At 33.0% G+C, this 25877-nt stretch overlaps 1 protein-coding gene across 4 annotated transcripts in view; it reads left to right on the forward strand.

Moving 5' to 3' along the window:
• LOC143239251 (organic cation transporter protein-like) overlaps positions 1–25877 on the forward strand; it is a 53631-nt gene continuing 27754 nt past the window's right edge. For all 4 annotated transcript variants that reach the window (XR_013021079.1, XM_076480159.1, XM_076480158.1 and 1 more), the window contains exons 1-8: positions 1–485; positions 7037–7430; positions 9882–9985; positions 10460–10614; positions 12350–12518; positions 13185–13332; positions 16385–16479; positions 25059–25273. Coding sequence is in view for 3 of the 4 variants with exons in the window: in XM_076480159.1 (XP_076336274.1) it covers positions 7044–7430; positions 9882–9985; positions 10460–10614; positions 12350–12518; positions 13185–13332; positions 16385–16479; positions 25059–25273 (1273 nt within the window). In the remaining variant the exon portion in view is untranslated. The remainder of the gene's footprint in view (positions 486–7036; positions 7431–9881; positions 9986–10459; positions 10615–12349; positions 12519–13184; positions 13333–16384; positions 16480–25058; positions 25274–25877) is intronic.

Below are 25877 nucleotides of genomic sequence, written 5' to 3' on the forward strand. Positions count from 1 at the left end.
ACAAGTTAAAGAGAAGTCTTAAATCACGGGAATTTTTGTTCGTTGTGTAAACTTCTTTCTCATATTTGGTTAGCCGTTTTTGATTGGTTCATTTTAGGTCACGCATTTCCTGTACAGGTAGTTTAGGAACATGTTTCGTAGCCTACTTGTTTTGTACCTTCATTCGGAGCACTGAATGCATGATGTGCATGTCGTTAACAAGTATGACTTGTTAGTGTGTTCAGTCTTTTGTTACTTGGACAATTTAATGGGAAACAGTATCCCACATCCTTTTATTCTTGTTAATTATGTACCAAAGGAAAAGGTATAATCAAATGTCTTGATAAGTTTGAATAATGCAGGAGTAAGTTGTACAACATATCAAATCGTATACTTTAATTAAGGAACAAGAAAATTTACATTTCTGGGAAAGAAGACTCGTACAAGTTTCAGAGACGCCACTTGCAAATGTGAGAAAGACTACTTAACACAAACTTATGATAAAGGTTGGTTTAATGTTAAGTGCACGATTTATAGTTTGATTCTGTTCTTAACAATTGAAATTGTTAATTATTTAGACAATGTAACCTATAGCAAAGAATATTTTTTAGAGACAGATGAAATAAAATGTGATTTTCTATGATCTTTAATTCTTTTCAAACCTCAAAATGTTGGGCAGAACAGAGGTAATGCATTAATAATTATTGAATCAGCAAAAATGAAAGTAATTTATCTGTTTCTTTGCAACAAGAATAATTTCAGTAATTATGTATCTTTACTTAAACATTAAGAACACTATCATTTCTTACTATGTTGGTTGTTAACCGCAAAATAATAGAATAGGCTATTTATGTTTAGCCCACTGCAAGTATCGAAACCTCACTTTTAGCATTATAAGTTCATAAACGTATACTGAGTTATAATTGAATCGCAGGCAGGTGAAAGAAGAGAAAGCAATTACAAAAACGAAAAAATGCCTAGTTTGTTAAGTGGTCTTGATTTGGAGTTATGGCTGTGTGATCACACGCTTAATCCAAGATCTACAAGCCAAATGATACTTCACATTTTAGTTCCATTTATACAATGTTTCTTTAAATATCTGTATAAATGGAACTAAAATTGGAAGTATCATTTGGCTAGTATATCTTGGGTGATGCGTGTGATCAAGTAGCCATAACTCCAACACTACAGTTATATGAATTGTCTTGATTGTTTTTTTCTGTGTAAGCTCAAGCCGATATTAATATTTTTCTGTAAGTTTACGTTGATTTTAGTAACACAAAGTAGTATCAATAGTTGACTTTTAGCTTAATTGCAATAATACTACACGTATAGCGATATTAGCTCTGTGATAAATTAAGTCAGTTTGTATAAACCGAATGCATGTGTTCTGTTTTTAACACAACATGTTAATCTTTACTGAACATACTTTAATCACAGTGAAAGTTATCGTTCACAAACTTGATTGTTACTGACAGTACTAATCCAGGATGAAATAATTAGTGTTTTTCATTGACAACAGAAAATTAATCTCCACACAGATTCAGTACTTTTCAATACTAAGTAAACATACTAACCCAGGATGAACTAGGTAATGATATTTCTTTTACAATAGAAAAAAATATTGTTCCCACAGATCCTCTGGACAGGTGGTTAAGGCACTCGACTCGTTATCCGAGGATGGCGAGTTTGAATCCCTGGGGGCGTTATAAAGTGGCAGTCAATCCCACTATTCGTTGGTAAAAGAGTAGCCCAAGAGTTGGCGGTGGGTGGTGATGACTAGCTGCCTTCCCTCTAGTCTTACACTGATAAATTAGGGACGGCTAACGCAAATAGCCTTCGTGTAGTTTTGCACGAAATTCAAAACAAACCAAACCTTTACCTTTAGCTCTTAGTGACAGCGATAATCTAGGATAGAGTACCTAGTGTGGTTAACCAAAGCACCATAAGCAGGTCTAGATTAAGGACAACTGATATACTAAGCACAGTCAAATTATGGTGTCCCCCTCGGCTCCTCCATTGCTTAGCTGACAAGACATTAAGACTCAATAAGTGCTGAAAGTAAAATGAGTTTTCTTCAATGTCAGACTCCACAATTATATAATATAAAACTTTTTTTATTTTATTTAACAGATTGGGCATGCATCAAAATCAAGCAATCAGTAAGACCTTTTATTTAAAAATGAGGAAAATCACTTCTTTGATAATGATAATTAGGAATAATTACTTTTACTGCATATTTGTTTTCACTCTGAGTTAACAATTCTTACTTTGATGTTCACAAATTCACACTTTGATGTTAACAAAAATAAAAAATTTACACAAAACTATTTTATTCAAAAATTTCCCACTTTGATGTTGACAATTTCTCACTTTGAACTTAAAACCCTGTAAGCAAATTATTTACTTACACCATAATATTCATTTAGATTTTAAAAAGCTTTCTTCTACATTTTTTAATTGCAGAGTCTTTGATCAAGTCCTCAAAACTAATTTGGCGTAACAAATCTGCTTCCATACTTAGCAGAGACAAGGCATCCAGCCTTTCTTGTCGCATAGTTGTTCTGTTGGGATTTTTAATATGCTTGAGTTGAGAAAATGAACGCTCAGCTGTGCAATTTGTGACCATTAATGTTATAAATATACGCAATGCACTGTCTACGTTTGGAAACGCACACTCAATTTTGTCTTCTAAAATTATTTTATAAAGTTCAGTAAGACTGAATTAGGTTCTTACAGTTTTTGTTGCACTGAACTTATGGCGCATATATGAGTGAAACTGCTGAAGCTCGGCAGAAAGATTAGTGTCCAAGTCCTTTGAGTAAGACAAATTAGCTTTCGGGAACACTGAGAATACCCTTCAGTTCCAACAGATGAAGTGACATCATTTGACACATCACTCAGGAAAGAAAATCTGTTTAATATTTCTTTGTACACCTCTCCTCTTCTTCTCATCTCGGTTTCTAATTGGTCAACAATTGAGTAGAAGGTGGTGATACGAAATTTTCTCTGGCATTCTTGTGCATCTCCGTCGTTGAGTATCTTCTTTCTGACACGTTTGCAAGTTTGAGCTGCATCGTAATAAACAACTGGTGGTATTTCCTTTGCAACTGCTTCAATTCTTTCAAAGTCATCCCTTAAAGTGCGTAGTTGATCAGCTTATGACCCGTACAGATCTGCACATGTTTTTAAGTTCACATCCTTATTTTGCAGAACTTGCTTTATGAAACTTTCGCAAAATCTCATCCCACATGATCAAAATACAAAACAAATTCTAACTCTTGCATCTTATTTGTAATATTGTCTGCTTCTCTTCTGGTGTCTTCCTTTTGTGACTGGTCTTCAACTAGACATTGTATTTATCCCCTAAGTAAATCTCAGCTTCAGATCTATATATATTATTATATCATCACGGGGGAATACATACATGCCCAAATACTCTTACAGGCTACATGTAATCTGTGAACGGTGGTATTGCTGTTGTGGTATTCCTTTCTAAATTTTTTTCTTAGTGTGATAAATGTCGAAACATGTATACACAAACAAAGGAGTTTTTTTTTTAACAGCAAGTTGTTTGAAACCAAAAAAAAAAAAAATACAGCTCAGAAAAGCTTCAGTGTGAAACACGCTTATAAAAATATTACAAAACACACATGAATAATACAATACTAATGAAAACAGAAGCCAAAACAAACAAAACTATCCATGTTTCTGTACACATGTGTCACCATTTCGTTTCACTTGTTTCTGTGGTATTATACTATTATTTTTCTATAGATGTGACTGAATAAAGCAGTAAAATGTAAAACAAAACAGTTCCACTGCTTATAATTTATAAATAACCACAACAGAAGGAATGATTGAGAAAAATATTTCACCTTCTAGTTCAGATATCATAACATATGATGATCTTTTATCTGAAGTTTTGTCAACATTTTGTGTTGCTCTTTACAGTAATCTTTCTCAAATCAGACTTCTTACTTCAGATACATAGTTTAGTAGTTTCTCGAAACTTTAGTCACTCACAGAGTCAAAGAAAACGTTTTGTTAACAATGCAGAGGGCCTGGCATGGCCTAGCGCGTTAAGGCGTGCGCTTCGTAATCTGAGGGTCGCGGGTTCGCGCCCGAGTCGCGCCAAACATGCCATGGGGGCGTTATAATGTGACGGTCAATCCCACTATTCGTTGGTAAAAGTAGCCCAAGAGTTGGCGGTGGGTGGTGATGACTAGCTGCCTTCCCTCTAGTCTTACACTGCTAAATTAGGGACGGCTAGCACAGATAGCCCTCGAGTAGCTTTGTGCGAAATTCCAAAACAAACAAAAACAATGCAGAGTAAAGTCGAATATGACAGATAAGGACAATTAAAAAAAACTAACTTTGTCTAACTTACTTGAACTACATCTTGTAAGCGTCTTTATAAATAGTTCGACTAAGACCTATAACTTTCTACACACTGCATTAATACCCAAGAAAAACAATGAAGGTTCTAGTAATAATACAACAATCGCTAATAACAACATATTAGTACAGTTGCGTAAAATAGCCTGCGATAAACCATCGCTTCTAGAAATAACAACATTTAAAGTTCGCATTATACTTAAATTCAAACAATTATGCATATCTAACAATTAAACTCAATCCCCATCGGGTAAGTGAGGGATGTTGTGAATTTCAATTATTATCATATTGATTGTTATGTACAATGTATAGTTGACATTGTAATACTGGAAAGTATTTGATAGAATCTAGCAATGTAAGCATGCATTAACTAATAAACAACAGCTCTAAATGTCTGAATCTATAATGTTTCTCTAATGCGTAAAATCTCATGAGTAAAATAACTAGCTAACATTTTTATATCCCTAATATATGTTAAGTGAAGAGTATTAAATGAAACGAATAAGTTGAATTATGTATACGTGTATATGTATGTATACATTCTTATTCCTCTGACACGTACCTCTTGTGTGACCTTAGTGTACCCAACAAGTTCATACACTGCTACTTTTAATCTCAATGTCATAATTCTGGGATTGTGTTATACACGTGATTATAACGAATGTTCCAGGGTGATTGCGTATTAAAATCTAATTGTCAGCGAATATTTTTCAAAGTAGTGTAACGTAATAAATACCACGTAGTCGGGAGCTGGCTCAGTAACCAAGCGGAAGTTGTAGCACATGTACGAAATGAAAAGAATGAAACCGGAACTTAAGCATTGTTGTCAGAATTGTAACGTATAGCTAGAATTGTTTATAATTACAAGAATATGTCAGTTTCCATTAACTCTAACGTTTGCTAACTAACAGGAAATATTAGATACACAGGATCCCAATCTGTCAGTATATTAAAATAAAGTCACCCAAGTGACTAAGATTTGACTACTGCACCTAGACTTCATCTTACTAGTAATTTCTTAAAATTTGAAAACCGTAAATGAAACTAAAGATTGCAAGTTTAATAAACTTAGATATTTTTAAGTTATCCGTATAGCAAAAGAAAATTTCTTGTTCTATAGCTTTATTCCAGCTACTTTGTATTTGTTTGTAAAATGTAATTCACACTTAGTATACTAGAGGAGCAACTCTTCACATTTCACAAAATAATGTTTTTCGGTTGTTGAAACACCTTGAATCATAAAACACAATAACAAAAACAAGTACATAACCGAACTGAAACACCAGTGATTGAATCTCAAATTATAACACAAGCAAAGCTATTAATATAGCTAGAAAATAACGAATTCGCCATGTAATTAAAATCAAGTTGGAAATCGTCCAAATGTAAAATATTTGTTAAAAGATATTCTTAAAAATTACACAATATAAGTAATTTTAAAACTTTACTGAAGGCGCTAGATTTGATCAGTGGATTAATGCTAATAATTATTGAAAATATTAGAAGTGAGAAGCCTTTTTATCAGTAAAAGTGATATGTGAATTTCGTAGTTTCTTCTTTATCAGGATGTAAGTGTCCTGGAAAAAAAAGGTCTTTAAATAAAATTATCTTCAGAAGAAAAAGAATATCTTTCATCTTCACTATCTTCAGGACAAATCCTCATTCAAGATGCATTATGCCTATTCTGTATAATTCCAATGACTCAGTGTAACAATAATTGGGGAATATCTAAATGTACAGTCAAATGACTGTGTAAATAAATCGCATCTCCATAAGCAAAACAAATAGGTCACGCGCCAAAATGACTTGTATGTAAATGGCTGTACATTTTGAAAATATTCACTACAAAGTATACACTCACAACCCATGGCTGTAAGTATGTTTGTACATTACTTTTACAGACCCACATATATAATCTAGAACAAGGGAACTCTCCAAGATATGGCACAAAAGGGTAAAACTCTTTGGGCAACGCTTTGACCTTTGCTCATTAGTCACAAAAATGCTAGCGACTACTACTTATGGAATAACCTGTTCTACTGTAATTAATAATTGAACACAGCGAAAACAAGAACGAATATATTTCGTTTGATATATAACACAGAACTCTGAGCGTAGCTCTAAAAAGTAGATCCTTCTCGCATAGATATTGAGAATCTGTCAGGGGGCATTTGTGATGCCCAATATCATTGGAATAATCTGTAGCATCTCTTGTAGTTTGCGTGCGAAAGTAGATGAAAATTAAATGGGTTAGAAGCAAAGGATATAATGAAGAAAGGATCATACCCTACTCCAAAGATTAGTCCAGTGATTGTCGTGCCTAAAACTGGGGACGGTAATATAATGACTTTTACTGATATCAGTACTTTAATATTCATGATAACTTATGTTTGGGATTTCTTTAATACAATCATGAACTTATGGTGATTATTTCTAGTAACAATTATTAGGATATAAAATCGCAATGACATACTATGTGATCACTTCAAATCGCAATAGAATACAATAACTTTTTTAAGTGACCGTAGGGCAAATATTATAGCTTATTACTATATTGTGGAAATATGTGTATCTTTTTGTCACGTGACTTAGTATAGCTGTAAGTTAGTTTAGATGTTTGCTGTGAATTATATGGTTTGTTACTGAATTTGTTTTACAGAAATATTATGGAAAACCTTCAAAAAGACGAATCGCAAGAAATAAATGACTTGGTGGACATTACTGGACAGTTTGGCTCGTGGCAGAAACGGGTGTTTCTAATTGCTTTTTTCCTTGTGATGCCAAATTCTTTCCATATTCTGGTCATGACATTTTTTGCTCCAGACATCGACCATTGGTGCAGCAGACCACCGGCCTATTCAAATTTGACAGTAAACCAGTGGAAATCTCTAGCTATTCCACCTGTGAAGAATGAGAGTAACAGCACCACCTACAGTCATTGTCTCATGTATGAAAATATTACTGCTTTCTCTTTAGGAGGAGAACATTCGAATGTTACGTGTACGTCATGGGAGTATGACAACTCTTTCTACACTTCAACTGTAGTTGATGAGGTAATAATATAATACGTAATATCAGTAAAATATCATTCAGCTGTAATTTTTATGCCCAGCAACTATCGTTGGAATATCGTTGGAAGTTGGAATATAAAACATTACTGAAACAATATACAGCATAGCTATTACATTTCAACTGTTGCTGATTGATTGAGTGTAGAATGAGACAGCAGTAAAGAACGTGAAACCACTTTTGCACTTCATATCTTTTGTATGAGATTAGGTTAAAGTATGCAACACTAATAATATAACAGGAAATAATATTTACACTTGCCTAGAAGAGATATAAGTAACAGCTTTGCTCGGTTAAGAGGTGTATTGAGTAAACATCTACTAGATTAACAAGAATTGTTACTTACATTTAGTCTTCCAGTTGTGATATTGGATGACATCGAGCTCAGAAGTGTTAATTACTGCTTTTTTTCAATTTCCTTTACTATTTCTTTAAAAATTATTTAATATTTCTAATTATGTCATTATATTTTTACCTGTATATATAAAACATGTGTTACTCGATGGTTGTGTAAAGACGCCTCCCAATGGCACAGCAGTATACCTGCGGAATTACACTGCGAGAAACCGGGTTTCGATACGAGTAGTGAGCAGAACACTGGTAACCCATTGTTTAGCTTTGTGCTTAATTTCTAAGAAACAAACTATAAGGGCACGGCAATCAACTCAGAGAGGAATGTTGTAGGTTTAATTGATAAGTATGGATTGAAATACTGAACAAAAAATTTTAATAAAGATACTTAAGTACCATCATAGCATTTTTTTTAAATTAAAATCTTAGTTACAAATAAAGCATCAGATTAGAGAGGCAGACTAGATAGCTAGAATAAATTCATTATTTTCTTATTTATCTTCCATTCAGTGTACACATTTTCATCAAACAAAATTAAGACTAAGCCAAGTATAAAATAATCATTTCGTACTAAAGACGAGTTACGATAAAACACAGATATTAAGAAAAGCAAATATTAATTAAATATTGAAAATATTTTTTTTACAAATTCACATAAGCATTTAGTGAACTGGTCATGTCCCTCCACCACTCCCTTCTTTTTTTATTTATTACTATAAAAAGCAATTGTTTTTACTAGGTTTACTGAGCATTACCAGGTGAAATAGAAGAACTATTGGAACCTTGTGAATAAAATAAAGTTTTACTATGTACAAAACTGATAACTTGGGTGAAAAACAGTTGCTTTTTATAGTAATATATGAAAAAGAAAGGAGTGGTGGAGGGACATGACCAGTTCGCGGCTACCAGTGGAACCTGTCAGAGAACAGTTTTATACATGACTTCTGTAATATCTAACATTAGTGTTATGTAATATAATTTATCTCGGATGAGTCTCCGATTTATTATATTACGTACGTTAGGTATTATGATTTCAAATAGCCTGAAATTTTAATTTTAATTTAGAAGTTAATTGAATTTCGATATGTATCAGATTTATGATATTTGCCTACAAGATTGATACACACTATTTTAATTCTTAACAAATATATTTAAATATACAAATAACAATACAATTTATAATAACGGTTATTACATACAGTTATTACAGATAATGATTTATATGCAACAGTTTTACAAACTTACAGATAATATCCAGTCGCGAACTGAATATTTTATTGACTGAACTAAGTTGGCCTCATGTCGCTGACTTTTTACCGATGAAGATACTTAATGTTTTCGTAGAAACACAAACGTTTGAAGTTAATTCGCTGAAGTTGAATGGTTTGTAATGTTCACAATTTATAAATGTTTCTGGCGAAATTCTGTAGTTTCCCTATTAACAAGCGTTAATCACAATTATAGCTTCTGAGGCTTGTAGTATGCTGACTGTAGCTAAACAATAATAATCTGTCTCTCGGAGTGTTGGTTAATATAGTTTAAGGCGAAATTCTCGAACGTTCAACAATGTTTAAAAACACATAAATCACATTATTGCTTCTTGCTCTTGAGAACCTTCTACAAACTTAGATAACAGGCAGGACTTGCGCAATACACATCCAAAAAGTATATTTCACATGCATCGAGCTGAAACACGTAGGTATTCAAATAAACGTATAACGGTAAATCCGTTACAAAGTAATGGCTTATTTGATTAACGTTTTCTAGATGATTGCTCTAAATGTTTTTTCTGATAATTACAGATTAATAAAATTTAAGCCATGTTTTGAACGCCGTTTCTCTTTTTTTTTTTAATAATTCTGTATGTCGTAGAAATAAAACTTTAACAACTATATGGTTTGTTCTAGGTAATAAAAAATATTTCCATGAATCGTTCACTACATCGTATGTTTGTTTTGTAATATATAAAAAGAATCTTGCAAGTGAAGTTCTTGTCGCTTAATACTATGTTTAGCAACAAAGTGACACTGTAAGTCAGAGTATGTTCTAGATTATTGGTAAAATTCGCATTACTTTGCTTACAGTGGGACCTGGTGTGTGGCAGTGACTGGTTGCTATCAATGAGTACCACCATAGTTATGACAGGGTTTCTCTTTTCTGTGTTTATATGTGGTCAACTGTCCGACAGGTAAAGTCAGAGATTGCTGTGTAAGTCTATCATTTCAAATGGTAACATTAATATTATATTGTAAATGGCACAGTTGCTCTAAGTGGAACATAGGCTGTGATATTATGTTCACTTACTGATCTCAACCATCTTAAGAGTTCCGGAAATAAGTAATAGAGAATACAATTATTTAATTCGTTTAACAACTGAGTCGCTAGTTCTTAAATAATTTCAAATAATTTCTGGTCTACAACAGGCATGGCAGATAGAGTTGTTCAAGTACAATAGATATGACGGATATAGTTGTCCAAATACCATTTATGAATCCTTCTTCTCCGAAAATATTATGGAACCAAATAAACAATTTAATGTTGTTCTATAAAATACGTTTCATCTCAAAAGCTTCTGCAGTAAGTAAATGTAATAATTTAACTTGCTTATGAAAAAAAATAAAAAGTAGTTATTAGTACTTATTAGTTTGAAATGTATTTTCAGGTTTGGTCGTCGACCTATCACATTGACGTGTATTGCTCTTTCTTTGCTGTCCGGTCTAGCATGTGCTTTCTCAACGACATTTACTATGTTTGCCATCCTTAGATTTATCATAGCTTTTGGAATGTCAGGAGCAACGACCACTGTATTTGTATTACGTATGCTTTTTTTTAAATTATTTTGTTAATTTCTTTATCCATGTAATGCCTTATGGCTGCAATTTGTTTTTCTCCATATTGCTTCATGTAAAATTGCGAAATGATGACGTAGGAACACTGAACCGACAAGGAATTGGTGGATGTTAACAATAAACTAATAATGACGTCGTAAAAAATGAAAAAAGGGACAATAGAAAATGACTGGCACGTTGGCAAGGAGCCGCACAATGATAAATTAACGGTAACGTATTTAAATAACCCCTATGGTCAGAAAATAGAAAATTATATATTCAGGTGACTTGGAAAACAAAATACACTTCAGGTAAAAATAATTTATGAAAGCCTACGAAAAGATAACACTTAGATGAATAAATTTAACAGAAACTTGTAAAAAACTTATCTCCAAGTTAATATAGAATCGTATATTCAACCAGAGGCGAATTAGTGCTTTCGGTTAACACGATAAGGAAGACAAACTTCCGTTGTTTGTTCATAGGAGGTGTGGCACACGATGTTGGAAAGTTCGGAATATGCTGTATTCAAATATGCAAGTCGTATAATGGTAACTTATTTCAGTCCCCTTGTGGTACAGAGGGATATCTACGGATTTACAACGCTAAAATCAAGGGTTCGATTCCCCTCGGTGACTTCAGCAGATAGCCTGATGTGGCTGGAACTTTGCAACTTTTGGCATACCATCAACAGTGGTATTTATGCTAATAATGTCATTCGTAAATCGGCCAACTAGAAAATATAATAATCATAACCTATTGTATGCCAAATCCTGCATATATTTCACCATAAATTGCATGACTCCCAGATTTCTTAAATCGTATCTCTACAACTAAGGCATCTTTGATAAAAGGAAAATATCCTGTGTTAATATTCGATAGAAGCTTCTTAAGTCATTATGGTTATATTGCTACTTTAAGATTCTTTAAGTCACTGTCGAGGTTGTATCTATAGTATTTTGAGCTGTATTTTACTCATTACAATTAACCTATATTTATATAGGAATTGAATAATATGGTAACATTAATGGTAGTTATATATTCTGCAGACAACGTATTTAATGAAGTAAAAATAAATAAGAAACTCGTTATATCGTTCGATACACCACTTGAAATTATACCGTTTTAGGAAAATTCTACTCCTTATAAGTAACCCTGAACGAGAGCAAATCGAAAGAATAAAGCATAAGAAACTGGTGGATCAACAGAGGGATAAGCCCTTCCTTTACGGCTATGCGACATGATAAAAATAGAAGGAATGATTGATCACAATCGATGTATACAATATAAGAAACAAGATTATGCCATGAGTATAACACACACACACACAAATTTAACAGGAGATAATCTAAATAACAAGTTTAGGCTTAACGTAGTGGTCGAGTATATTAAATGTATGGTGTTTCTAGATGTCTTTTACTCAACACAATAAATTAATATTCGTATAGTATTTGAAGAATATGTAAAATTTATTCTACTCGTACATTCTTTAATTATATTTATCAGGTTTTGATTAATGGTGGAATTTACCAAATCCAGTTTTATCTCTGTGACAAGTGTTGAGTTGAATGATAAATTGGGCTTAGTTTTAGTATTGAAAACAACTGAGGTTTCTTCACTTTAAACATATTTTGGATTTTATTATTTTTCTCAGTCGTTAAAGATAACTGTTTTCTATTTCATGTTATGTTTAGTATGTTTATTTTGTCCAATCCTTTATACAGTTATGGAATCAGTTGGTGCAAACTATCGTGATGTCTTGGGGATATGCTTCGAGTTTGGCTGGGCTCTCGGCTACGTCATCTTGCCAGGATTAGCATGGTTTATAAGAGACTGGTCTAATTTACAATTGGCTATCACTGTTCCCGGCGTGTTGTTTTTTAGTCTTTGGTGGCAAGTAACCAGTTTTTGATTATGGTTACAGTGTACTTTATTAATGTTGTGCAGCTTAAAGTATAAACGACTTTTGAAAACAAATTTTGTCTTTTGTTGTTCTTCTTCTTTTAACATAAAAATGAAGATTAATACTTGTGAATAAATCGTCAGTGAAGTAAAAAAATACAAACACATTGAAGAAATATTTTCAAAAAATGTATTTAAAAAAAAAACACGTGAAAATGTATATATTCAACTCGAAATGAAAATATATTGACATAATATTATTTTTGCGTGTATATATGAATTTCATCTTGACAAAGTTAAACATTTCTCATCCGGAAAATATTTCACTTTATCTTTATTTAAAATAAAAACAACAGAGAAGTATGAAAAAAAACCAGAATCATATAATTAGTTTGTTATTAAAGATTGGCGAGTTTTGTTGAAATACAGTTTATATTCAGATATGTTTTGATACAGCTACATTAAGAACAGTTGTGTTTAACATGCGAATATATTTAAAGGAACTTTTGCTGCTTTAAGTTTTAATAACCACAATTTATGTTAGTAGATTAAGCCTTAAAGCATGCTCATGATAATAATGATTTCTATTGTTGGTATTGATAAAATTATTGTTCCAGTCAAAGAAAAACCATTCATTTTTCTGATTTCTACTAACAGGTTTCTTCCAGAATCCCCACGCTGGTTGTTAGCTCAAAGTAAGGCAAAACAATTACAGAAAGAACTAGAAAAGGTACTGAAACTAAATAACAGACAAGTCTCTAACCTGGAAGATGTCGTCAAGAGATTAATCAACAAGGAAAACAAGGTTAGGAGGAACCATCAATGTAAACAATGGTAGCAGTGCCAAGCATACATTAAACAGTTCTAAACTGTAACTGAGGCTCTTAGGCTAAGCATCTGAAGCTGTACTATATATCAGATTCAGTTTCACGGATATCGTACTAATAATTACAAGTATCCATAGAATAAAAAGAAATTAACAAAAACAACAAAATGAACAAACTTTTTATCAACACCTAATGTACGTTTTAACTAACTAGTCAATCTATAAGTCCGAGGTAAGACTGCATTTGTCTGCCGGGCAGATAACAGGTTTAAAACACCTAGATTAGATAAATAAAGGTGCAAGAACGATCACACGTGAAAGACGAAATGAGGAAGAATAGAGATAATAAAGTTTATTACTGAGGGAAACGGGTTTACGTTATGGAAGCGCTAAGACTTCATTGGGTTTAATTGAATTAAGATATCGGTATTAAATTAGGCAAACTTAGTTATACAGTATCACTCAATCTTTAGATTATTTGTATAGCGTTCGTTATTTACACATATTTTAAGAGAGACTACTAACCTGTGCTGACTTGTACAACGCTACATCATCTCTAGAAAAGTGTTATAACTTCGTAAATTAATAATACATAAGTACGACCAAACTACTACAGAAGGTTTTTATCCAGAAAATATATGACGTCATCCAACGTTTAGGGGCCAAACTGCAAGTCATATTTGAAGTTCTTGTCATGGATGAGAAAATATTAAATTCATTTTTTCTTAGAAATAAAATTACTTGCATCCTATTTTATCTAGAAAAACAACAACAGAAACCTTTAGATAATGTGTAAGAATAGGTATATTGCTAGATTAAATCCTGATGAGTCATTTTAGGTATAGTTTACTATGATTGATTGATTGATTGTTTGGAATTAAGCACAAAGCTAAACAATGGGCTATCTGTCCCCCGCTGGTACAGCGGTAAGTATAAGGATTTACAACGCTAAAATCATAGGTTCGATTTCCCTCGGTGTATTCAGCAGATAGCCCGTTGTGACTTTGCTATATGAAACACACACACATGGGTTATCTGTATTGGAATCCGGTTTCTAGCGATGTGAATTCAGAGACATACCGCTGTGTCCCGGTACATGTTTTTACCTCTGGACTAGCTTTCAATAGTCAAACATACATAGTTACGTAATGAACAATCCGCTTTACTATACTGGTAAATCATTAAAAACTCACAGAAGTTTGAACGCATAAATATTATAGTATTAACTGGGTGTATAACTGTGTTTTATGGGAAACCCAGAAATTATAGTTTTATTATTCCTTTCTAACGGGAGTAACGTCAGTCATTGAAACTTCACCTTATGTTTCGTTTAAATATAGAATGCATGTAACATTATTTAATGAATTATTCTTATTACATTCATTCTCAATTTTTCCAGTTAATGTAGACATTTCTGAAGTAGTAGAAATCAATATTGTGAGTACTACACATCATTTCGAAATAAACCTAAAGCTAGACCGACCCGACATGGCCAGGTGGTTAAGACAGTAATCTGTGGGTTGTGGGTTCGAATCCCAGTCACACCAAACATGCTTGCACTTTCAATCGCGGGGGCGCTATAATGTTTGTTCAATCCCAACTATTCGTTGGTAAAAGAGTTGGCGGTGAGTGGTGATAACTAGCTGCCTTCTCTCTAGTCTTACACTGTTAAATTAGGAACGGCTAGAGTAGATAGCTCTCGAGTAGCTTTGCGCGAAATTCAAACCAAACATAAATGGAAGATTTTCAATTTGGAAACAAAATTTCATGGAAACTATATTTCTCCTGGTATTACGGTGCAAATCTGCGAAAAAATTTAACTAATTCTATATCTTTCATTGATATACAAATATTGAGTGTCAAAGCAATAAAGATTGGAGAATATATAAAAATAGAAGAAAGAACATAAGTTGTTGAGGTCGGTCAACTTTATTAATTGGAAAATTACATCGCAAAATTGTGATTTATGATTAGTAAAATTCACTCGAATGAGAATCATGTTTACTTTATTGAATTAAACATAATCGATATTGTTTCTAAGGGATAAATATTGAACATGCAATATTTTATGTACACATTAACAATACTCCCCAAAAATTAATTAGTATTGAACGTTTTATTACGCAAAAGCTACACATTGGGATATCTCTATCGCAGTAGAGGATACCAGATTATCAAATTATACGCTCTCAGACTTGCTGCCTAACCAAGGATAGTGAGCTACTATTATTACCTTGTTTTATATATTTATATATTTTTTATTTTAAATTCATCAAAAAAGATTTTTTTTTCTTTTGGCGCCACTTTAAATAGATAATAGTAAAAAGGTAGAAGTAACTGGTTATGTGAAGTCAATAGAAACTGCAAAACCATAAACACTTACAAGGACATAACATAAAAAGCCTTCAAGTGAACCATTGGCTGCCAAAAAGATTGAATCAATGAATAATGGAGTACTCTACTCGAAATGTTATTGAAAAAATAAACAATAAATATTTTCTTTCTGCCAATAATCACTATTTTCCTTATACGTAACTACTCGCCCCTTAACTTTACATTTCTTTAGAAAACTCAACCCTTAGTTAATTTAATTGGAACGAGTCGGTAAAGTAACCTGTTGTTTGTTGTTTTTAACGCTATCCTCCTGAACGTAATATGAAACAGTCTTTTCTGAGTACGAGTCATATTTTGTAAAATCTCTTGTTTTTAATTTTTAATACCAGCCTCAACCAACGGTTTATAGTAAACACCATTTTTTTAAAATTTAAAACAACTTGCTATAATTCGTACTATCCTTTTAATACTAAACAACTTTCCATATTCACTCTCAGCATTATCATGTAGAAAACCATTTGACGTTTAACACCAACGATATAATGTGAAATAAAGCCTTTATTTTAAGAATTAACTATGTATTGTAACATGTACTTAACATCAGCTAATTACTTTAAATACCATTTTATATCTGATACCAGCATTGCATCATAGTTTATTCAATAATTTGTTATTTAAATTCTCTTTAATTTTCAAGGATAAAGAACAACAGACGAAAAAGCGAGCAACCTTCTTGAATCTCTTACTAACTCCTAACATGCGAAGCAAGACGTTGAACATCTACTTTAACTGGTAAGTGATTCTCACCCACGAGTGCGTATTAAACGACTTTAACATCTTGTGGCAACCATCTGTTCAGAAGATACTAGCTCAACCACGTTCATTGGAAAATATCTCGTTACATACTTTATATTTACTTAAGGAAGGGGACAGCCAAGTTAGAGGGAGGTAGCCTGAAATGTAATATTTGTCTATAGTAAATACAGTTATCCTTAGATCCTGGAGATTCAGAAAAGTCGTTCAAACATTTTGAAATGTAATGATGGGAAGAGATATGTCCTTCCTGACATCGCAAGGTACACAAGCGCGCTGTAGACGTCACATGAACGATTCTAAATAATCCAACAGGTGTTTAAACGCAACACAGTTTTTGTATATTATAAAATCAATGTATGAAACTGGTTACAGGAAGAGGTCATAGTCTGAAGAGCATTTTCAGATAAAAAGCCATACTTCAAATCCGTTCTTTGTTGCCATGGTAGCATGATACATATAGCATCTCTCATAAAATATCAGGCATTGTCCTTAATATTTAATCGTAACCCTTGATTTTTGGTCATTGTACACTGATTATATATTTCTTCTGTTTTTGTTACGTGATGACTAAATAGATAAGTTTTTGAAAATTTACCAGTTGTTTTTCACATTTGAAACCATATGATGTTATAATACAAGTGTGTCATGATATAAAATACAGCTTTCTGTAGATATTACTAATTAATTTATTTTTCAGTGAATATCTTATTACTGTGTGGTTTTGTTCATAACAAGATAGTTAGAAGCAATTATTCTAAAGTAAATTCTTTGACAAGTTTTGTTACGTAAATCGTCAAGTGTCGTACGTTGTTTGTAACTCATTGATGTATAGATTGTCGAACGTAGCTTGAAATTTATTGATGTATGAGATATAGCAAGTCGACGATTAAGCAATAAACATATGAATGGTGTGATATGAGCAGCAAAAGTAGATAGACAAAGGCAGAGCAGACGAAAAACAGAATCAAGTTACGTAAAAAGAGACGTTCGGACAGGAGAAGAAAGGCCTAACCATTAATATAGTCCCAATGGCTGATATGTATTAGAATGAGACTACACGCGTTAAAAGAGATAAGAACAATTTATTTTATTTCGTCAAATAAAGTTCTAAAGTAAATGAACTGTACAGGCTTAAAAAAGTAGATGTTTATTGAAAGTAGGTCTAAATACAAAGAAGGAGCAGACGATTTTAGAAGTATAGGGTTAAAAAATGATACTACACGAGTGACGCAATTTTTTTGAAAACCTAAATAAGCGAGGAGTGTGTAGCATTACATGATAATCTACGGGCATGGGGAACGATCATCAAGTGTGTTCTAAAAATATTTTAAGTCATTCATCTTTAAAGATGTTTAAGATATTTCATACCGTTCTTCAATTTCATATTCCTTGATAGTGCTTTACATATAAAAAGAAGTTCATTTCCAAATCTTCAGCAAATGAAATATCATCATAGGTTATATATTAGGTTGAGGAATAATTCGTGAGCGTTTTTAAATAATTTCATTCAAGCATTACATGCAAGACTATACAATACTTCAATGCATGAACACATGACACCCAAAACATTTATTATGATACTTTATTTCATGTAATACCTAGGTATATAGTATGCATTGTTTTAAACGAAATTGCAAGAAATTAAATGCGAAAAGCAGATGGTGTCGAAAATGCTCGATTTTGTCCACTTGGCATTCCATTTAATGAGCTGAAAATGAAAGCAAAAATTAGACATATGAAAATCAAACACACCATCTATTAGACCAAAAAATTATCTACCAAATGACATGAAATATTTTGCGAAAGCGTTTCATTTATGAATATATTTTTTTAACTTGAATTAAAATTATTTTATTTTATTATTCCTCAACCCAGTACATATTGCGTTTTACGTTTGTACTTACTTTTTAAGTTATTTATTGACTCTAACATTTCATTAGTGTCTTCTGTGACACATACATGCCAGATTTCTATTTATAAAGAGATTATTCGGTTGCATGACAGATTGATTATTAAGTTGATGTAAAACACACCATCACCATTATTTTCTGCCATCTGAGTTGTGTCAGAACTACAAGCATTTGAATATAATTATTTGTTCTTTAGACAACATCATGTCTACGTGACAACGTTAAATTGGGCAGTAGTACACAATATCGTTTACAAATTCTGAGAAACGAGTTTTGGAGTAGGTTTCCACTCATACCTGTGTCTTAACAAGTCTTTTGGTGTCATACTCGTATAGATTGCAATGACCGTTTCTCTCCATGTTTTCTGTTGCAAGACAGGTCGCAAAATATAAAACTTGAATCTTTTTTCTACAGATCTTTTTATTCCCATTGCCTAGTTTGCTTTAATCTTGTTAAGATAATAGCAGTCATCCTTGCCGTAAGTAGATATAATAAAGAAAGAGGCGCCTTGTAACCCTAGATTTTAGTCCTAGAGATGAATACACCAGAGACAAGAACTAGTACTTCATCATAAATCAACATCTAGACTTCTTGCTGTAACAATGAATAGCATTCGCAGTAAGGTATCTAAAGATGCAGTACACTAGTAGGATCATATTGAATTGTTCTTGACTTGCACTTTGATGTAATGTATGTTTTGGTACGTACCTATGTATGTATATGTATTTACTTTCCTTATCAATGTAAAAATCCACTTTTTCGTCCTTCTCCATAACTGAATATTTCTTTCTGGGTTTGTCACTGTGATGCTGTTACGATCATTATTCACAGCATGTAACTTCAAGGATTTCTGAGTGGGATTCCTCTTTGGTACTGCAATAAACTCTAATCCTGAGCTTTCTAGTTCCTGGTCATCTTTGAGAAGCTGTTCAGCCTTCTGAATCATCAATTCGGTATAAAATTATACTAAGGAAGCTCTTTGTTCTTATCTTAGTCAAATTTGACTTTATCCTTAATCTGGACTTTTATCTAAAATTCAAAGTATTTAAATAACCTGGAATACAATAAATTTTCAATATTGCCCCCAAAACCACCCATCATGGATATGCTGTTAATATGGTGGAAGGTTTTATTATTTTGCAATAGCTTAGAATATTTAAAATGTAATTTTTTTAAGGTGACACTGTCTAAGACGTTTTCTAAAAATAAAAATACCAAGCAAACCATATGGTTATGTTATTAAGTCAAATTTGCAAGGTGGTTACAAAGAGAGGTTTTCAATTCAACATATATCTCTTAGTATGGCATAAAAAGGTGAAATTGTACAGTATTGTTTTGTTTATTATGCAAATGCTATTTTGTCACACATTCTCGCTAGGTGTGCCGCTATGATCTAATACGTGATCAACAACATCAACTGTACAAAGTGTACGTCTCCAACATTCATGATACATTGCATTCGAGTGAATATAAATCTTAAAGCAATACTGAATGTCTCATCTCGTATGATGGCCAAATAACTGTATCGTCTAGAATTATGCATGGTTTCCCACGCTACACAAATGACTTCGTGTACCACCACAGACAGTAATTTACTGATGTTTATATCAAGTAAACAAATTTGAAATTTACAAGAAATCTGTCACGTTTTGTTGCTGCAGTGTGAGAATTAAATCTAAACATTTTACTGCACCATATACGATTCAACACTAGCATCATCTGTGAAGCCACAAGATACACTATCATCTTACCCTATCTTGTGTAAAGAAAGAAAGAAATGAAATAATGAACCAGACAAAGAAAAGATATAATTACAAAATAACAATATTTCATATTTAAACAATTACAAAATCAGTAACGGCACCGCGTAATAATCAGCAATAATACACTTCAACTATATTTCTTGAACTAACTTGTTAAAGCTCGTGACAGTGTTTTTATTCAGTCATTAAACCACGAGATTACATCTTAAGTGACCAAAGATTGACATAATTTTCCATAACATTAGTAATATCTGTACGCCACCGATAATGGAAACTAGCGGTAATATTACATACGCGCTTATTCAAAATCAACTTAATTAGCTATAAAGTGAGTTAACTCTTCAATCTAACCAAAATCTTGTAGCTAAGCTATACAAAGAAGAAATTATAAATGAGCGGTAAACAAAATTCATAGCGAAATAAGGATAAAGTTCGTTAGTTCACAAGCGATAATTGTCGGAAGATATTTACGGTCTGCCTGTTGTCGGCCGTGCGTTTGTCTTCTGCATGTTTTTTAATGAAACGATGGAGCGGTGCCATCTGTTGACGTTATGCATTTTGTGATGTTCTCTGAGAGCTCATTGGCATTGTATTATTTCGTATAATAACATTTCAATGATTCACATCTCTAAACACTTGACAGTTTTGTGTTGAATAATAACAAACTGCAACCTGACGACAGAGTTATTAAGACACATAGGAAACATGGAAAACAAACCTGGTGGAAACGGTTAAAACTGCTAGTTGCATTAACGTGATGCCCTTATTTTTGTAACGGAAGAATAAGTGAAAAAAAAAGAACATAAAACAAAAATGTTCAGAATACTTTCATTTTCTTTGTATTGTTTTCATTTCAGATGTTTCCTTACAGTTAAAAGTTGATGACATTATCGACAAATCCCCATGGAAACAGGTTCTATCATAAAATGCTCCTCACATTTCAGGTGTTTGAAAAAACTCATGAGTCATGTTGCCCCTAGTGGGCCAACAGCATAGCTGCAGCTTATTAACCAAATATTCAGATTTTAATGCTCGTGCTGGACAAGGCACAAATAGTCCATTGTGTAGCTTCGTGTTTAATAAAAAATAATCCTACAAGGGTACTTACTCATTTCAATTTCCAAAAACCTCACATTCGTTTCCAGTATATATATATTATAATAAACAAAAACAAGCTCAAACAAATATCATATCAAAGACGCTGCACAAATCAAAAGGATCCTCAAAAAGGCTGTAATGGTACATTTGATATTCCACATTATAGCTTGTACGAGGTCTGTTCAAAAAATACGCGGAATGTTTGAATTGGGCGGCTCCAGTTTGTTCCAGGGGAATCCGCTTGGTGTCGCTAGGTTCGCACAGATTAGCTGATTACGACGCCATTTCCCGATTGCAGATATCTTCATTTGTGTATTAGCTACGCGGTTTTAAGTGAAGTGCGTTTTTTTCGTTTGGCGGATTTCAGAATGAATGACCTGAAGGAGCAACGACTTGCTGTGAAATTTTGTGTTAAACTTGGAAAATCTGTGACTAAAACTTTTGTTATGCTTAACACGGCTTACGGTGATGTTGCTATGAAGCGTACGGCATCTTTCAAGTGGTATGAACGTTTTAAGGATGGTCGACAGTCCATTGAAGATGATGAGCGTCCTGGACGTCCTTCCACGTCAACTGACGACCCACACGTCGACAAGATCAACACCCTGGTGCGGGCAAATCGACGTCTGACTGTCAGGGAGCTTGCTGAAGAGTGTGGGATATCAGTTGGACTTTTTACGAGATTTTGACCGAAAAATTGAAGATGCACCGCGTTGCTGCGAAATTTGTGCCACGCAGAACTCGTGAGTTTTTGGCCAAACACTCGATCACTGTTCTTCCCCACCCCCCTACTCACCTGACCTTGCTCCTTGCGATTTTTTCTTGTTCCCCAAACTCAAAAGACCCTTGAAAGGAAGAAGATTTGAGACGATTCCCGAGATTAAGGCAAATGCGACGAAGGAGCTGGAGGACATTACAAAAGAAGCGTACCAGGACTGTTTCAACAAGTGGAAACACCAATGGGATAAGTGTGTGCGTTGGGGAGGAGAGTACTTTGAAGGGGTCCCAGACCTGTAACTTCTAAATAAAGTACATTTTGTTTTATGACGTCAGTTCTCGTATTTTTTGAACAGCCCTCGTACTTCGGGGATTCTTTTGATTTATGTAGCGTTTTTGATTTTCGTTTGGGCTCTTTTTTGTTTGTTAGAAAATATAATTAGTCAGAGGCTTGGTTTTGCCGTATTTTTTGTTGTTGTTTGTTTTGAATTTTGCGTAAAGCTGCACGAGCATTATTTGCGCCAGCTGTCCCTAATTTAGCAGTGTAAGACAAGAGGGAAAGCAGTTACTTATCACCACCTATCGCCAACTCTTGGTCTACTCTTTCACCAAAGAATAGTGGGATTTTTTGTCCCATTATATCGCCCCCACGGCTGGAAGGGTGATTGTATTTGGTTTGAGAGGGATTGGAACCCGCAACCCTCAGATTACGAGCCGAACGCCCTACATCAGGTTATGCTGGGCCTTACTGTTTTCAATGCAGTTTTCCTTTTGATTTGATTTTACTTGATGGTTGAATGTTAATCTTCCATACGCACACGTGCCTTTAGGTCACCATGTGTTACTATGATAATCAAATATGAGAAAATCTATTTGATGAAAATTAGAAAATGATTTTGTTATTGCATAATAAAATTGCCCCCCAGTGGCTCAGCGGTTTGTCTGCGGACTTACAACGCTAAAAACCGGGTTTTGATACCCGTAGTGGGCAGATCATAGATAGCCCATTCTGTAGCTTTGTGCTTAATTCAAAACAACAACAACATAATAAAGTTACTTTTTGTTACAATGATTTTGTGTTGATTTTACACCAGTCTGGAAAGGTTTTTAGGCCAAAATTGATAACTACATATAATAAAATGTAGAAGGCCATATTTAAGGAACAGCAGATAGTTTTAAATTGACTATACCATTAAAATTGTTCCTCAGATAGTGGTCTACTCAGGTACTTGTTTGATGCACGGCTTTCTAGGATAAAAGATACCTGCCTGTGCCAACCATCACATTTCAGAATTTTTGTGATTCTGTGGATCTAATCACAATTTCGATATATATTACTTATACCTCAAGCTACCTGAGATCAAATCAAGGGCCCTTTGAGTTCTTCCATTTCAGTATTACATGTGGCCATCTTGCTCTTCTCAGTGTATGTACCCTTGGGCAGCAATTTGCCTTCTAGTTATTAATGAGAAAATGATATTTTATTCAACCTTCTTGGAAAAAAGGTATTTCGTGAAACTTATGTAAAACGTATAAAAAGGGGCTTAGTACATTTGAAGTTGTCCCTATTGGACAACAGGGAGTCTAGTTGCATTTATTTTCTCTTTAAAAAGACAATGATAATTAAATATATTTAATTATATTCAACTGATGAAAGTTATGGTATTTATACTTGTTTCTTATTTTAAACGTGATGGCATACTTTTTCTACAACGGTATTACGGAATGCTTTCACGTCACTGTGTTAAGATCATGTTACATTTTGATAAAAGTTAAGAAAAAACGACCTTTACACTCCAGATACATGAAAATATATTATTTTATATTTATCTGGAACGTAAAGGTCGTTCTTTGTTAACTTTTATCAAAATGTGTAAATTCCTCCAGTACGCACTACACATTTGTATTATGTTTTATGTTTTTATGCCGATTCACGTTATTTAGGTTGTACGTACTTCTCTCACAAATTGACACATATCAATGTGCCAATGTAAACATAACAAATTACTGTTTATTACTGTAATACACAATACACTGATTTAGAACAAGGTTTGGTTTATTGCTGATAGTATATCACTTATGGTCTTCTTTCTCTCTTGTTGAATTCCTGTCTCAAAGCAACTTCGAATAGGTTCTTTTCTTTATGACCTGGTACACACCTGTTTATATCAGGTTATAATACTTCTTAATCTTAGGGAGTCTTGTAGTCTTCATAAGAGGTGAACAAAAAACAGGTTGCTCATTTCGATAATTTTCTAATGACTTAAAGTGATGCAATCCCTAAATTCCAAGATAATGAAACCAGAGGCTGGTCGCACCTCTTAACCTTATTGATGTTCCTTACACCTACATTTAAAACAATCACTCATGTAATTACTTTACTAAAAATATACCCAACGTACTAAATCTTAGACGCGTTACAGTGTAAATTCAGTTGTCGGTGTATGACATTACTGTTGTAAATAATAATATACACGGTAAACACGGTTTTACTTTATCGTGATAGTTATAATGTAAGTCACATTGGTATATATTAACTAATGTCATTACGTTCTGTCGTTGGAAATGTATCGTGTCATCTTTTAACAGAATGTTTGCGATTTATACCCAGAAATGTATATAAGTAACACGGAAACAAGAACCACTTGTTATTAATGAACATTAATAACCCACAAGGCACAAGCTAGCATTACAATTACATTTATTACGTGTAATTTTAAAGTTGTAAGATTATGGCAGGATTAAAATCTTACGTTGAAATTTCTGTGCGAGGAGTAAACAATATTCCCCGGATCTCAAAGATTTTTATGAATACATCTGGCTACAACTACTTGAGTTAAATATCTAAATAATATTTAAATATTTAGACAAAGCTGTTGAAACTTGGTGTTCAGTAAACAATTTACTTTATATGATAATGTTTATTGTTAGTAATAAAAATTAATTTTGTTTATTTCACAAAAGGTTACATGATTGGTTGAGGTTCAAAGAAACAAAAAGGCTTAATTTATGAAAACAGCATCGAGGTATTAGTTAAAGTTATGTCCTCAACTGACTTTCTCTCTAGGTTTGTGAACTCCTTTGTCTACTATGGTTTATCCCTGAACACAAGTAATCTTGGTGGTAATCCATTTATTAACTTTTTCATTGCTGGAGCAGTGGAGTTTCCTTCTTATGGAGCTTCGGTATTTGCCATTAAGTACCTTGGACGTCGTATTCCATTGACGGTTACCATGGTCATTGGTGGTTTAGCATGTTTTCTCACCATCCTTATACAAGACGGTATGATCTCGACTATTTCATAAAGTTAATCTTATTTTAACATAATATATTAAAACACTTTTTTAAAATGTTAAGCTAGAAATGTCTAAAAGGAAAACTATTTAAAATAACGATACTCCATATTTAATATAGTGAAAATTCCTTCTTGGTCTCTTTAGCGAATTCTTTTCTTATAAATATTTTAATGTATTTCCAGTAAATATTTTCAAAAAAAATTAATTCAGTAAAACTCAGTGTACAAGAACGTTTACTCTTGTAAATTATTTTTATAATGAATTAATTAATCTTTTGAAAACCACTATAACCAATTACATATTTTAGTATATATACTTGTACAAGATATAAAAATTTCTTTTAAATCTGTTTTGGAATTAATATACAAAATTCCTTTCAAGAAAACCTTATAGTATAGTGAACCCCCTTTTTTAATATCTACTGTTTTTAATATATACTTTTTTATCTACTGTTTTTATACTGAAAAAAACATCATCCTCTTTCAAATGTTAAATATTTCAAGCAATTTTTCTGATGAAGTTAATTGATTTCAATAAAACTCTCTAGTCTAGAGAATACATTCTGTTAAAACCCCTTAATTAGTCAAATC

Source organism: Tachypleus tridentatus, chromosome 13 (genome assembly GCF_004210375.1).
Source record: "Tachypleus tridentatus isolate NWPU-2018 chromosome 13, ASM421037v1, whole genome shotgun sequence".
Taxonomy (NCBI): domain Eukaryota; kingdom Metazoa; phylum Arthropoda; class Merostomata; order Xiphosura; family Limulidae; genus Tachypleus; species Tachypleus tridentatus.